This window comes from Leuciscus leuciscus (assembly GCF_965113295.1).
Source record: "Leuciscus leuciscus genome assembly, chromosome: 25".
Taxonomy (NCBI): domain Eukaryota; kingdom Metazoa; phylum Chordata; class Actinopteri; order Cypriniformes; family Leuciscidae; genus Leuciscus; species Leuciscus leuciscus.
In genome coordinates this window covers 31,832,642-31,848,900 of record NC_138724.1, presented here as the reverse complement: position 1 = coordinate 31,848,900, position 16,259 = coordinate 31,832,642, and the positions used below count along the sequence as shown (strand labels likewise).

General features: G+C 34.7%; 1 protein-coding gene and 1 long non-coding RNA gene across 2 annotated transcripts in view; both read left to right on the top strand.

Moving 5' to 3' along the window:
* LOC309491317 overlaps positions 1-16,259 on the top strand; it is a 155,046-nt gene that overhangs the window by 81,891 nt on the left and 56,896 nt on the right. The gene's annotated exons all lie outside the window — the stretch shown is intronic.
* Positions 8,631-13,985, top strand: LOC309491268 (putative E3 ubiquitin-protein ligase ariadne-2). The gene is made up of 4 exons (XM_082160765.1): positions 8,631-8,759; positions 12,801-12,904; positions 12,979-13,128; positions 13,207-13,985. The coding sequence occupies exons 1-4, from the start codon at positions 8,687-8,689 to the stop codon at positions 13,621-13,623; spliced, it is 744 nt and encodes a 247-aa protein (XP_082016891.1). The 5' UTR covers positions 8,631-8,686; the 3' UTR covers positions 13,624-13,985.

Genomic DNA, 16,259 nt, shown 5'->3' with positions numbered 1-16,259 from the left:
CCTCAATGCCCTGTCTTCCTGTCCTGTCTACCCCATTGTCATATTGTATGTATGTTTGTATGGACAGGTTGATGGCTAATTTCACTGGTACTTGTGACTAAGTGACAATAAAGGCTACTACTACATTGTATATAAGTTTTTGTGAAAATAATTGTGTTAAAACAAAAACAATTCGAATATATATCCAAATAACAGGTTGTGGCTCATTAAAGATCTTAAAACTTGCCTTAATGAGAAAAAAAGCTGCTTTTTTAAAAGGTGATAATGAACTGTTTAGAGAAAAAAGAAAGGAACTCAGAAGTCAAATTAAGAAAGCTAAATTAGATTTTAAGAATAAGGTTGATAATAATAGGTTTATATATGGGTAATGCAAAACAGGCATGGGAGGGTCTAAATATTATGATGGGGAGAGAAACAAGGAAACCAATGTATTCTTCACAAGGTGTATCTTTTGCAGAACATTTTAATGTCTTTTTAAGTAGGTTTGATGGTGGAACGTGTAATATTGATTTTGATAGAATATGCCTTAACATTCCTACATATGAGCCTATTATTCTTTTTACACAAATTATGCTAGAATTGTATCTATAGATTTTAGTTCAGCGTTTAATTCAATTAAGATAGATGTTCTTTTACAGAGATTACTTGATTTAGGGGTGAATGGCGGCCTTATCTGGTGGATTAGAGACTTTCTTTTAAATCGTCCAAGAAAAGTTCTTGTTAATGGTAAAGTTTCAAAAACAATTGTTTTAAACACAGGAGTACCACAGGGAACTATATTATCTCCTCTATTATTCTCATTGTACATAGATGAATTTAAAGTTCACAACACATACAGTATTTTAGTCTACTTAAATACGCTGACGATTTGGCACTTGTCAGCCTTTTGTACAAATGTGGAAACGAAAGAAATATATTGTATCATAATTATATAAATTCTTTGCAAAAATGGTGCGAATTGAGTGCACTTGAGATACATTTGCATAAAACTAAGGAATTAGTGACTGGTAGAAACAAATGTGAAATCTCTGAAAAATTACAACCCTTAATACTCAATGGATACCAGGTAGAAATAGTCAATAGTTTTAAATACTCATTCATAGATAGTAACTTGAGTTTTGCTGGAAATGTGGATGATGTTTTTAAAAAGGCAATGCAGAGAGTGCATCTTATTCGGAGGCTAAAACACTTTGGCGTGAGCAAAAATATTTTAAAGATGGTCTATAAGAATATTGTAGAGAGTATTAGGCTATGTCTTTTAATATGAATATGTGGAATGGAGTTTTGACTGTTAAATCAAAGCAATAATTGTCTAGGTGGTTAATGTAGCCAGCGCAATTGTAGGTAAGACAGTGCACCTGTCGCTCATATTAATATTGTTTATTGCAGAACTTATACAAGATCGGGGAAAGATACCATGGTTGTATCTTTAACAATCACAATGACCAAAAAAAGATATACATATGGGTTTGAGTACATAACATGAGATTTTATACACAGGAAAAAAGAACTGACAAGGTTGAATATGTTAATATATATTTTCTTGAATAATTCATTATAATACATTTAAAAAATGCTTTTTTTGTTGTTGTTGTTGTTGTTGTTATTTATAGGCCTAGGCCTGACGGATGAAACGAGATTTAAATTCAACAAGAAAAAGAGGAAAACATAAAGCAGTAAGCCACTTTTGCTTGTGGATGAAAATGTTTGGATATAAAATAAAGAAATTAACAACATATTCAAGAGATGACAATTTTGGTATTTCGTAATAAAAAATAAATAATATTGTTAAAGGTGCATTGCGCAAGTCTCTGAGTTTTTGCAGAACTATGCCCCCTCTGGCGGCAAGCGAAACTGCAGCCAGAAGTGTGCACGCTCACGGACAAAAGTTTTCTTTTTTTTAATCTTGCGTGGAGTTTGCGTTGGTGTTTGAAATGAACTACAAGCCGGTCTCTTACAATCCATCTTCTACGGAGAATGGCGGCGAATACACAAACCTGCCAGACAGCCAGGTGAGCGTGCCGTGAACGCGCATGACGTCACGCCCAGTCTAAAATTCCGGCCCGAATCCCTCTTATTTATTTTACTTTACAGGATTATAGAGACAATCTCAGTGATCAGAGAAGGGCTCATTCAGCCCATCAGGCAATTGTTTAAGCATGTATGGGTTAGAAAACGGGTATTTTTAACATGAAAAAGTTGCTTAATGCACCTTTAAGGATAAAACGGTGGGTCACATTAGTAGGAGTAGGGTTAAATATAAGAACTTAAATCAACCCTAAATGTATTCACAAAATAAATGGGCAGCAGTTTCTTCAAAAAGACCACAAAATGAGCAAGTTTAATCAATATCAAGATATTTACAGATAGATGAATTAAACGTGTCGTTTTAACGTGTAGGTCACATGATAACGTCAACATGGCAGATGTCCGGTTCGCATTCATACTCAATGAGATCTGGCTATAAAGCACACTCTTTTAGCGCTCGTTAAGCAGAGATGGGGGACTCGAGTCACATGACTTGACTCGAGTCAGACTCGAGTCGCAAATTTAAGGACTTGAGACTTGCTTGACTAAATTAAGAAAATGACTCGACTTGACTTTGACTTGAGATCCAATGACTCGAGACTTGACTTGACTTGAACTGTATGACTCGAGAATGACTTGATATACATTTTTATATAAATCATCGCAACATCAATTGATGAACAAAATGAAAGCAACGGAACCATTGACGCCAGTCATCAGATTCTGCGCGATTGCGTGACGCTGCACAAGCACAGGAAAAACATACATCGCGGTGAGCGCGGCAGCGCGCTAAATATAAAAACATCTCCCAGCATCGTTTCTTTTTGGATATAAACACTAAAATTGACCATATTCACACAAGATGATTTGCTGTACGCATAATAACTGGCAAGGGATATCGGACGACCATCACAACAACCTCGAACAGTCGAACTTTATTCACCACGTCTAAAAGTAAGCTATGGCTTGTTTAACCTGTTTGTTATAGTTAATTTGACTATCGTTAAATCTAGAGAGAATATTGGTCAAAACAGCATGCCTCTTTATACACAATTATGTTTTCAAATCTAGCTTAATGTTGTCAATATTCAAATGATAATGGCATATGTTTTGTATAACATTTGCCACATTTCTTTCAAATCATGCTTTAAAGCCAAATATGTCGTTCTTTCCAATGACGAAAAACAACATAGAAAACTGTTAATGTTTTGTGTGTTTTATGTTTCTCTTAAAGCAGGGTTAGTTATCAGGGGGTTGGGGGCAAAATGCCAGCAGAATTAATATGCACCCAAAATTCAAAAATTGCCCTAGTATGAGTTATTTTTATAATTAGCCTATAACATATGATATTAAAAAATATTTCCAGAATATTGGCGCGATTGCAAATGTGATAATGATTTTATAAAACAGTTCAGTAAACAAAGAGTGAATATTGTGATGTGACATTTTAGACATAATATTCCAAATATTCTCTGTTTTTGCTCTATTTCTCCAATGACAATAGTTCCAAACAAGCCACAGAAAGAGTTATGCGTATTTGTGATTCAGTGACCTATAGTTGCTTAGTTCCAGAACGAATCTGCCGTTTTGAACAAATCAGTTGAATGAATGCTTCTATGACTCGTACATTAAGACGGTGATTTGGCGCCACCTATTGGCGGTTTTAACTTCATAATTAAAAATATATAACTTATATAAAGGGGATGCCAGTTGAAGAATGCCATTTGGTGGCATAGGAATAATTATACTTGAATTGTGAATTGTTTGGGACATTCTACCAGAAACGTACATTATCTGTCCTTGAATTGTTACAGTGAATAAAAAAGTATTTCATCCAAAAATTTCTAAAACTGGCTCATAGTTGATTTCTGTGAGTTGTTCTGTAAAGGAATATGTCATTCATTAGGTTCTCAGATATTTTTTTCTTTATTAAAAACACTTTTGAAAATTACAAATCCTGTCCATGCCCTTGTCCTCAGCCAAATTGGAGCTACAGCTTTCATAGTTTTGTTATGCTACAAACTGTTATTTAAAAAAAAAAAACTCATCAATAACAAGTTTAAGCTGTTATCATTCACATCAACTGATCAAAAACATAAAATTATATATAAATTCTACAAATAAATTCTATTTTACAACTGTCCCCATGTTTTGGTCAGTCCTGTCACGTTTACATAAAACTCTACATAAAATGTGTGAAATACACCTTTAAGGGTATCACTCAGAGGAAGTGACATCATTTGACCCAGGTGAAGCTTACATTGATTAAGGCTGAATTGTTTCATTGAATTGTATGATTTTAAGCTTGTTTTTGTATGTTTTTTTTAGGAAGACGAGCTAAAGGGTCAGGCCCTGTCACGGTTAAACATTCCAGAAAATAATGAAAATGTTTTAAATCCAAAACATGTCTAAAAAGGTTATTGAAATTCCTTGCTTGCATGTTAACAGTTTTTATGCTAGCATGCTAGCAGGCTGAGTAATGGCAGTTTAAAATGGCCAACCGTCAGGCCCTGTCACATCAGGCCCTGTCACATTCCTGTGTGACACGGCCTTACAAATTAATGTTATTGTTCTTTTTTATTACATTTATTGCATATGTTATGTATTTAACGCATGCAATAGTAAAATGAAGGCCAAGGTGCTTGATTTTTATACAACTGTGGCCATGGAAGTGATTTAAACACCTAAATTCAATTATTTGGAGGGCTGTCCCAATACTTTTGGCAATATTATGTATGTCCTTGGCTGAATTTTACCATAGTCTAATATTACTTTAACATTAAAATTATAATAATAATTTAAAAAAGAAATGCCAATCAAAACTTAAATAAAGAACACAAAACATAACTTTTTCTGCATCATCAAAATCCATAAAGTCAGTCCTGTCACAGTACCGTCAGTCCTGTCACGCCATGGTCAGTCCTGTCACACAGGAAATTATGATAAAAGTGTACTATTTGAGGAAATATTAATTAATTAATCTCTTTAACTGTGTAGATGAAGGTGGGGGTATATATCCACTACTATGTTTTTATAAAAATCTCCTATGTAAAGGTAGTTATTTTACAACTATATGAGTGCCTGCGGGTATTCTGTGATTTTGTGTACTACAGTTGACCGAAAAGTTACTTATATTTCTTAAAGGAATTATAAAACCATGTTAGATACAATCAGGGACATGTGATCAATAAGAAAATGCTATCTGTATCAAAGAAATTCATTAGGAAACCATTCTAACATATACAAATTTGTCTGTGACAGGGCCTGACATTTTAGGGGTGAAATGCGTATAAAAATGTATTTTATTTAATCATAAAAACATGCTGAGATGGGATGATATGTGTTTCTCATAGTTTAACATGTCCACCATATGTCTCAACGTTCAGATTTAAGAAAAATATATTTTTTTCCCCAAGATTTTTTAAAGTGGAAATGTACGTTTCTGGTAGAATGTCCCGTTTAATACATTTTAATGGTCTTCTGCACTGTTTGAGGCATATTTATTTTTTCATGCTTTAATGTTGGCCTAATTTCAGTTACATTTACATTTTAGGCTATGTATAATTTTTTTTATTGTTTTTTTTTATTGTAGTAACCACTCAGCTGTATGTGGAAATGCATATTTAAAAAAAATGTTGCAAATAAAACCATAGTCCACAACTTCTGTAGTTTTAACTTATTTTAATATATAAATTCAGTGAAATCATCAAACGTTTGTATGACTTGCCAGTGACTTGTGACCCAAGCTACGACTTGACTTGACTTGCTTGACATAAAGCAGTGACTTGACTTGACTTGACTTGCTTTTCACAAAATTGACTTGGACTTGCTTGAGACTTGAAGGTTAAGACTTGAGACTTGCTTGTGACTTGCACATGTGTGACTTACTCCCACCTCTGTCGTTAAGTACCGGTAAGTTACTTAGTCGTTTCGAACGCAGCCTGTGTGTACACGAATGATAGGAGAAACGAAGCAGAGCCGATCCTGACCTCCCTGGGGCCCTAAGCAAAATTCTGTTTAGGGGCCCTCATACCTGACCCGTGAGCCATGAACCATTTGCCATTGCCACACAGTCACACCTGACACCCCAGTGTTCCCACTACAATCCCTCCTTTAACTAGTTCTAGTGAAAATGTAATTCCTGATATCAGAAGACATTGTTACTAGTAAAAAGTTCATTCTTAATATCAAGAATTCACATTTTAAATAGTACAAATTGAATTATTGATATCAAAAATGCATATCCTGTGAATGAATAAAAGCTAAAATGGCGCCATAGCATGTCACTGTGTTTTAAACAGAGATGGGACCAAGTCACACATGTGCAAGTCTCAAGTAAGTCTCAAGTCTCAACCTTCAAGTGTCAAGTAAGTCCCAAGTATTTTTTTATTGGGCAAGTCAAGTCAAGTCACAGGCTATGTCAAGTCAAGTCAAGTCCAAGTCAAGTCACCTTATTATTGTAATTTTACCTGCAGAATCTGATCTTAATAAAGTGAAAAGACAAGATATAAGTAGCCTAACTGTCAGTAAATTACAATCATTTGGATTTGCATTGTAAATACTCATGTTCAGTAAAATACATCATGGAATCAAACAAAATTGTAACTTCATAAAATTATTTATTTTTCACTTCTGCCAACAGTGTTTGAAATGTTTTAAATTGTCAACATTGAGTCCATAAAACAAATAACAGCTTAACATCCAACAGACTCCTCTCTGAACACCTCCCTCTCTCTCTCTCAAACACAGTTTACGTACAACATTAAACTTTGTTACATTTCTCCTCTCTCTCTCTCTCACACACACTCACTCTCACACACACTCACTCTCTCTCTCTCTCTCTCTCTCTCTCTCTCTCTCTCTCTCTCTCTCTCTCTCTCTCTCTCTCTCTCTCACACACACACACACACACACACTCACTCTCTCTCTCTCTCTCTCTCTCTCTCTCTCTCTCTCTCTCTCTCTCACACACACTCACTCTCACACACACTCACTCTCTCTCTCTCTCTCTCTCTCTCTCTCTCTCTCACACACACACTCACTCACTCACTCATTCTCTCTCTCTCTCTCTCTCTCTCTCTCTCTCTCTCTCACACACACACACACTCACTCTCACACTCTCTCTCTCTCTCTCTCTCTCTCTCACACACACACACACACTCACTCTCTCACACACACACACACACACACACACACACACACACACACATTCTCTCTCTCTCTCTCTCTCTCTCTCACACACACACACACACACACACACACACACACACACACACACACACTCTCTCTCTCACACACACACACACACACACACACACACACACACACTCACTCTCTCTCTCTCTCTCTCTCTCTCTCTCTCTCTCTCTCTCTCTCTCTCTCTCTCTCTCTCTCACACACACACACGCGTTTTTTTTTTTTTCGCGGGCCTACAGAGACGCGTTTTTTTGACGGCCTGCTTATGGGGCGGGCAGCTAGCGGATCGTTAGGAAATATTAGATGAATGTGATCATTTATATTTGGGCCTTTTTTGGGCCTGAAATCGCTGATAAAACCTTAATGGCTACTTTAGCTATTATTACATTAGCTAACTACCAACTAACCAAATAACATAAACAAATTGACAAGCACTTACTGGGCAGAATGGCTGTTAATGTTGCATGTCTTGCAAAGCGCTGTTCGTCTTTTGCCATCTTGTGAATAATTCTTGAAGCCGAAAGCGATGACCCTCGGTACCCCTCCGGCTGACATGTTGATGTGATATCTGATCTAAGTGGGCGTGGTGTGCCTGTTCTTTGCTGACATCAAACTTTGAGAGGAGAGCACACAAGTCTACCTGAACTGTTGCCGCAATTAACTCTCATGGTGTTTTTTTCTCTCTCTTTTCGTGACCAGAAGGATAGTTCCGCTTCATTTTGTCATCGATATTGTAAACATTGATTGACGCGCTTTGACACGAGGGGGAGGCGGGGCCTTGAGTAATTTGCGGGGCCCTACGCACCTTGCGTAGTGTGCGTATAGGGCTGATCGGCTCTGAAACGAAGCTTTCCAAAGCTTCGAATCAATTGAACCATTTGCTTCGCAAAACGATTCACTGTTTTGAAGCGTTTAAAACGCCACGCGCTTGGCGACCCCTGATGATCAGAACATTGTAAATACAGCAAACACACAGGACAAACATGCATAAAAACATATTTTTCAAACCCTTTGTAAATGTTTTATTCAAAGTCAAATTTATCAAATGCAATTGACTAATCATCTAATAAGATTACGTATCTTGACTTGTTTTGTTCGTTCCATGGATGGTTCAGCTAAACAGGCAAATAAGACACTTTTACTAGCCTTTTAATTATACAAATAATCTCATTAAATATCTTCAAATTTATAAAACTGATCAGACGTTAGGCTAAAACCATAGACACTTGTTATGGTTCTACATAGATCAGCACCCCCCAGTGGTGTTGAAATCTGAAAATCACGTTTACTAAAACAGTTTGATACACTCTACGAACCACTGATTCGAAACAAAAGATTCATATTCATAAAGGTGTCGAAGCTTCATGAAGCAGTTTTCCGAAAGCACCCATTACTAGTGCACACTAGGGAGAGATAAACGCTGACAACACTGACGTTTAATAAGAAATAGACGCTGTTTAAAATGTCTGAAGACATTAAGAAATTCACTCCATTCGACAAAGGCATCAAATTGGTGTCAAAACCAAACGATATTGGTAAGTGTGTGGCACTATTTACCTTTATTAATTTTGCAACCGATTTGCCGAAATAAAAGGGTTGTAAGGAAATAAGACAGGGACGGTGCATGACACTTTTGAATGTGACACGTTTAGGAGTTGGCTTGTTTATTAAATTTAACTTTGGAGTAATTATTAATCTCAATAATTAATTTAATAACTTAATAAACGTAGCCTTTTAGCGCATACATCAGTATGCTACAAAACGGATAAGCCTAGGCTACTGGGTCATTCCACGAAATTGGTGCCTTTTGTGTCCCTGAGAAATAATCAGACGTAGAATTACTATAACAACAAATAAATTTGTGATTTAAAAACATAATAGTACTATGTATTATTTCCTCAATATTACATTAAATTAAAGTCATTTATATATTATTTTAAATAATTTAAATTGCATTTATGCTGATAAGGGTAAGGTTTTTGGCCTGTCCCTCCCTGTGATTGTTCTTTTTCAGCAGGACTTTTAATTTGCAAATTGAAGGCAAAATTATACAAAAATCACATTTTCATATTGTTCTAAGTATAGTGTCACTGTTAAGCAATGTTTTGGCATAAATATACATTATTTTTAATAAAATATAAACCATTTTATCGGTGTCCCCTGATTTCATGTCATGCCTGTTACCCTCACCAAAAACCCCTTGTAAAATAATGGTACATTCCTGTGACATCACTTCAAGGGAGTTACATCATCTCTCAATCATTATTCCAACAGTTAAAACACAAGTAAGTTTCTCTCTCTCTTCTATAATGCTCTATTTTGATGATTTATTAGGTATAACTGAGGTGGGGACATCATGCAATGTCAAAACTGTTACTGATTTTTAAAGTATAAATTTAAACAATTATTTATTTAACTTAATGTAATCAATATCTACAAGTAATATCCTTTCAAAGTGTACAACTTGTGCTTTTATGGCCTTGCCCTAATAGCTAGCAATTAGCAAATTAGCTTGAATTTGTCAAACCTGTTACTGTCAGGCCTGTTACTTTTGTATAGTAACAGGTTTTGACATGTGGGGTAACAGGGATGACATAGATTAGGTGTCACCTTAGCCACACTGTTTTTAAAGAACAGTGATCTTTAAAAATCTTTAAAAAAAATGTAAAGGTCATCCTGGGTGTTTTATTGAGCTAATGCCTATATCATTCAGAGTTGGTATTGCTGGTGCATCTGGCAATTAAAGTATTAACCCTCTGATGGTCTTCGGGGTCTTTTTAACCCGCAAATGACTTTTGCTGAATAAAAAAAAAATAATAATCTTTGTCTAAATGGCATGAAACTTTGTACGGCTCTCAACCCTTTCTAGATGTACAATAATAAAAAATGTTTTTATGTTAGCGTGAAAAAAAGTGACTTTCGTGGTCTTCGGGGTCTCCAGAGACCCCAGACAATAACATGTAATTTTGTAGCAGAATAATTTTTTTTTTTTTTTTTTTACAAATGTAAATTTACTCTGTTTATTAATGTTTTTACTCCACATTTGTGCAGTTTTGGGAGGATTTATGATATATTTTAAATTTATATAAATAAATTAAAAATGTTTTTTTTTTTTTGTATAGGTTTTTATACAAAACAGTTCATACAGTTTTTTTTTTTTATGTAAAATTCACTTTATACATTTCTAAATTTAATTCATGGGGATAACATGGATAATTTGACATGGTTTTGTGTAAAATTTTTGCCCATATTTTGGAAAATGTAGTTTTAAAAGTAAAAAATTATAATTTTAGCCACTAGATGGCTATAGAGCCCCATTATATGCTATTTGACTAACTGAAAGATATCTTTTCACAAGTTTTTTCCAGTTGGATTCATATCTAAATATTATGAAATCACAATTCTAACAATAAAAATGACTTTTTTGTGCGATTACAAACAATAGCAGTAAGGTGACTGCAGACCCTCGCTCCAATCTTGTAATGTTCAAGAAAGTGAAACCAAATGTTAGCATCTGTTTTCAGATCATCATAGAAAGACCAAGATCTGATTATCTTCCTTGCCTAATAATTGAACCAGATCAGTATATTTTAAGTTCTGTGAGGGGACATACTCACACAGACAAACAGATGGACGCATGGGTTACTCTAATTACAATACCCTTAAATCTTTAGATCTCTTAGAAATGTAATGTGCTTCACTAATACAACTAGGCTATGTCAAGTAATACAATTTAAAAAGGTAAAATTTTACAAAATTATGTAAACAAATATGTGCAGTGTATGCTGAAGAATGTGTGTCCTGTAATCCCTGTTACTCTGGTCAGTCCTGTTACTATGATGTCAATCCTGTTACTGTCATTAATTTCATAAAAAATATAAAAATTATATTTGAAATGGCCTTCCAAGTTTTTCCATTGTAACCCTATCTATATTGTATTTTTGACAAAGCCCTTCTTTTAATATCTCTCTTGTAAAAATATATATTTTTCTTAATTGACATGTGATCACCCTCCAAAATTTGTATGTTCTTGGTCATCTGAATGACAAATATAATATTGAAAAAAAAAAATCTATTTTTTTTAACAATTCCAGTGAAAAGAGGGACTTAAATACTGCTCATATATGTGGAAATTATAACATATTTCTAATTAAAACTATAGTATATAGTAACGCATGTGTCTGTAACAGGCATGACAAAAATATCAAAACATGAGGTAGATAAATAGTCATAAAATAAAAAATTACATAGCCTGAGATGGCACAATATGATTTCTTGTTATTTTATGCTGTCTTCATTTAATGGATATTTTTAAAAAATTGTTTAAACTTATTTTATATTTTAATTTTTCAAAGTTGAAAAGGCACTGATTTCGTGGAATGACCCTACTATAAACGCAAAAAAAAAAAATGCTACGTACGTTTTTAATAGGCTAGGCTATGTTGTTTTATGTTAGATAGGCCTTTATTGTGTTTTTGTTACTTGTCTGCAAAATTATGTTAGTCAAGCCACTGAAGTCTAGTTTAGATCAAACACTTAGGGTTAGGGTTAGGGTTAGGATTTATTCTGTTTCTGTTTGATGTTAATTTAAATTGAAATAATGTCAAGGAAATGAGAGAATATGGCATACTTATTTATTTACAACTTCGACTGCTGTAGTTACAGCTTTAGGCTTTGTGTTTATTAGTTTGTTTTAATATAGGTAGGCTACTAGAGCTGCACGATTAATAGTTAAAGTGGTGCAAATCAAGTTTTTAATGTTATGTCTATGTGGTGTGTTTAATATGCTTTAAAACAAACCATGTGTAAAGTCATAAGTCAACACAATTGCTGAGTATTTTCTCCTTAAAACTGCAGTAAAAAAACAAAAAACAAATTTCATGTGTTCTTGCCTGTACTTATGGCAAGCCAATTTGGCATAAAAACTACGTTTTGACTATCCATTAATATATTCGGAATAGTTACAATATTATTTGACGTCACAAACTACCTTGTAACCGATCAAACCAAGTCTCTGAGCTGGTGCGAATGAGCGGAGGTATACTAATGAGGTAAGGGTGTCCCTTTACACTCAAGCATGACGAAATTGTTTCACCAAATTTTTTTGTATATGTAATTTTGGTGATCAAAGATGAGTTTTAAGGGTTACAATTGTTGACTGCATGGGGACTTTTAAAGATTGCGATCTCAATGAAAGATTTATTCACACAATTCATCCAATAACTAAACACGTCTTCATGAATAAGAATTTCATTGTTTTTTATTTATTTTTTATATCGTTTTTTAAATAGACTAAATCAGATTTTGTCAGAACCTGTAGTTTGCATGCTATTTTGTTTAGTTGTCTACCCATCTCCATTTTACACACACACACACACACTCACACACACACACACACACACACACACACACACACACACACACACACACACACACACAAAACGTGATTATCAATTTATCCTGAATCATGCAGTTCCAATAAGTACAGATATACAGACTTCAGGATGGACAATAAGTGATTTACAGACATGAGAGCACATTTTAGTGTAACTTACAAAGCTTTGTAAACCTTTCAGATGAATATGATGATGACCCCAGTGTTTTAAGAGCCGTGTTATCCTGTGGTCACGTGACTGATCCAGATACACTGACTGACTACTGCAAAGTTCAGCTGGATGATGTAAGTCTGTCTGTGAATGTCACATGCATTTTTATACCTGACAATTGATAATTATCTCCGTTTGTTCATTTCAGGGAAAGACTGAGTTCAAATGTCCGCTGTGTGCTAAAAAATGGCCGTATGATGAAGTCAGAACACTGGCGAAACTCACAATCAATGAGAGATACAATTTTGAGGACAAGCTTGGGACGAACACTGTTAATGAGACGGTCAACTTCGTGGATGTAAGTACATTTCTGCCTTAATAAGAGATTTCACGTCAGATGGATCATGTGTGATTTTCTTTTATATTCCATATTCAGTGTCCTGGTTGTGGCATCTTCACTGAAAGGTCTGATGTTTCCAATCTCTGTGTGGAGTGCTCAGTTTGTACAGCGAACAACAGAAAACCCTTTAAATTCTGCTGGCAGTGTGTGAGAGAGTGGAGAGGACCTCAGCCTCGTGCTGATCGATGTGGAAATGGGGGATGTAAATTAGGTGATCTGGAACTGCTGAGAGACTGTCCAATGATCATTGTACCTTGCGTTGGACGTGAAGTACAGTGTCCAAAAATTCGTGCATGCACATCTTGTGGCTTGCTGATAGAACACGAACGAGGATGTAATAACATGATATGCTCTCAATGTAATAACAATTTTTGCTTTGTTTGTTTGCAATCTGGCCATTACGAGGAGCCATGCACATTGGCGCCAAGGCAAATAAACAGCAGTGACATGTAGCACTGACAACATTGGAAACATGGCGTCCATTGTTTTAAACATTTTAAATCATTATTATATTATTTTCTGTGTATTTCAAGATATTAGCGCATTTCCTAGTAATTAGGAAATGTAATCATGACAAGTAATTTTTAGTCTTCCTTTTCATGAGCATGTCCATAATTCTCTGGAGTAACTGAAGTGCGTCCTGTGATGTCACCTGCTGGACAACTGCAGAAATACACCTAAAGTTATGTTATGCTTACTCTATATGCAATATACAGTGTGACTTTATTATCACTCAGTTATTAATATACTTTTTATATTATATTCTTGTATATCCTTTATGCACCTTTTTATTCATTTATATATACATTCATTTATCTGTTTAAATATATGATTAATATAAGCGAGTGCATATAAATAAATAAACAAGTAAATAAATAAAGGACCATGATTTGTTTGATTTGACCATGTAGCTGGTGCAAGAGAAGCAATGATTACTGCACTAATGAAATAATTAATTAATTAATGAATGAATGAAATTCAGGATTTTGTATTTAAAGGGACAGTTCACTTAAAAATGAAAATCCTGTCATAATTGACTTTCCCTCAAGTTGTTTCAAACCTGTATGCATTTCTTTCTTCTGCTGAACACAAAAGAAGATATTTTGAAGAACGTCGGTAACCAGACAGTTGATGGACCCCATTGACTTCCATAGTAGAAAAAAATACTCAATACTGGTTACCGACATTCTTCAAAATATCTTCTTTTGTGTTCAGCAGAAGAAAGAAATGCATACAGGTTTGAAACAACTTGAGGGGGAAAGTAAATGATCAGTCGAGCACTGACACTTCTTTCAGCCTCAGCTGATGAGACTGGGATGACAAGGGTTTCAACTTCATCAAGCAGTGCTGTGTTATGTTTTATGGGGACTTTTTACAGACATAATGATTTTATACTGTACAAACTGTATATTATATCCCCCTACACTAACCCTGCCTATCACAGAAAACTTTCGGCATTTTTACATTTTCAGTTGTTTTCCAAAAAAAATTTAATTAAAAATTAAAATTCCCACAAGGACAAGTATTCGGGACATTATAGGGACATAATCTCCCTATAATGTAGTTTATACATTCTCTCTCTCTCTCTCTCTCTCTCTCTCTCTCTCTCTCTCTCTCTCTCTCTCTCTCTCTCTCTCTCTCTCTCTCTGTCGCGCTCTCTCTCTCTCTCTCTCTCTCTCTCTCTCTCTCTCTCTCGTAGACCACCAGCCCTCAGTGGTCAAAGAAAAAAAAAATTGTTAAAAAAAATAGCACTGAATGAGAGACTATTAAATATATTTTTTGTTCCCATTTGCTCAAATAGCAAAAGAAAAATTCCTCTATAGTTTCACAATTTTGAAAAAGAGGGGAAAAAAAATCCAGAAATGGATAACGGCAGTCAGAACTCAGAAGAGAGAAATATATGTAAATTTGTCATCACTCCAATATTATCCATCTGCAGTCCCGGAGGCAGCATTTCCAGGACATTTTACATTTACATTTACTCATTTAGCTGACGCTTTTATCCAAAGCGACTTACAATTGCTATATATGTCAGAGGTCGCACGCCTCTGGAGCAACTAGGGGTTAAGTGTCTTGCTCAGGGACACATTGGTGTCTCACAGTGGATTCGAACCCGGGTCTCTCACACCAAAGGCATGTGTCTTATCCACTGCGCCACCACCACCAGACCCTAGTTTTGGAGGACCGAAAAAAGTGCCACCAATGCAGTATTTCAGTTTTAACTACATTAGTTTTTTTTTTAAGTTTTATTACACCCAAATACAAATTAATTCTTTATTGCAATTAAACCTGGTTCCTAGGAATGTTGAGAAATTGGGTCCAAGTAGCATAATATAATAACTCAAATAAACAAGGAATCATGTTATAGTCTTTTCAGTCACTAGATCGACCACATTTTCAAGATTGTGTATATTTTACAAAATAATATATAACAACTTAACTTCAACAAACACAAAAACATAGACAGAACTTCATGGACAGCATCATCACTGACTCCTAAGAGAGAGAAAGAGAAGTGAATTAAATAAGGAACATTTAGTTGAAAATGTTCTACTCTCTAATTTTAAATTTCATATTTAAAAGATCTTAGTTACCACAGAGTGCACACACATATATGATACAAAAATAATGATATCAATCTTCATAACAATGAATGTCCATAATTCTATTATTGCATACTGTTCAAAGATTGAAAAATATATATATATATTTTGATGTTGTGGGAACAAAGGTTCTAGAAACACTCATGTCAATAAAGCCCATCTGAACTGAGAAAAAATTATAATAGAGAGAGATGCAAGAAATCTGAATAGAAATAACATATTATATGATATGTGTTTCTTGAAAAACATTTTTAAGTAAATTTCATATAAATAAATAGACATAAATTAGGCCTAAGCCTAGTACTTAACCAATTTATTTATTTATCTTTTGTCATACTATTGCCTACCCTGAGCTGTGTCCTTGAAAGCACTTCATATACAGTACACAGTAAATGACACAATCTAACACGTGGTATTTCAACAGTCAGTTATTATGATGGCCTCTCTGTTATGTCTCATATGTCTCAACTCAACCAACTTTATAAA

Excerpts from the sequence above, each read along its gene's own strand:
- LOC309491268 (XM_082160765.1), top strand. The coding sequence starts at position 8,687 with ATGTCTGAAGACATTAAGAAATTCACTCCATTCGACAAAGGCATCAAA. Across the intron at positions 8,760-12,800 it reads GTCAAAACCAAACGATATTG|ATGAATATGATGATGACCCC; the intron begins GTAAGTGTGTGG and ends TAAACCTTTCAG. Across the intron at positions 12,905-12,978 it reads GCAAAGTTCAGCTGGATGAT|GGAAAGACTGAGTTCAAATG; the intron begins GTAAGTCTGTCT and ends TGTTCATTTCAG.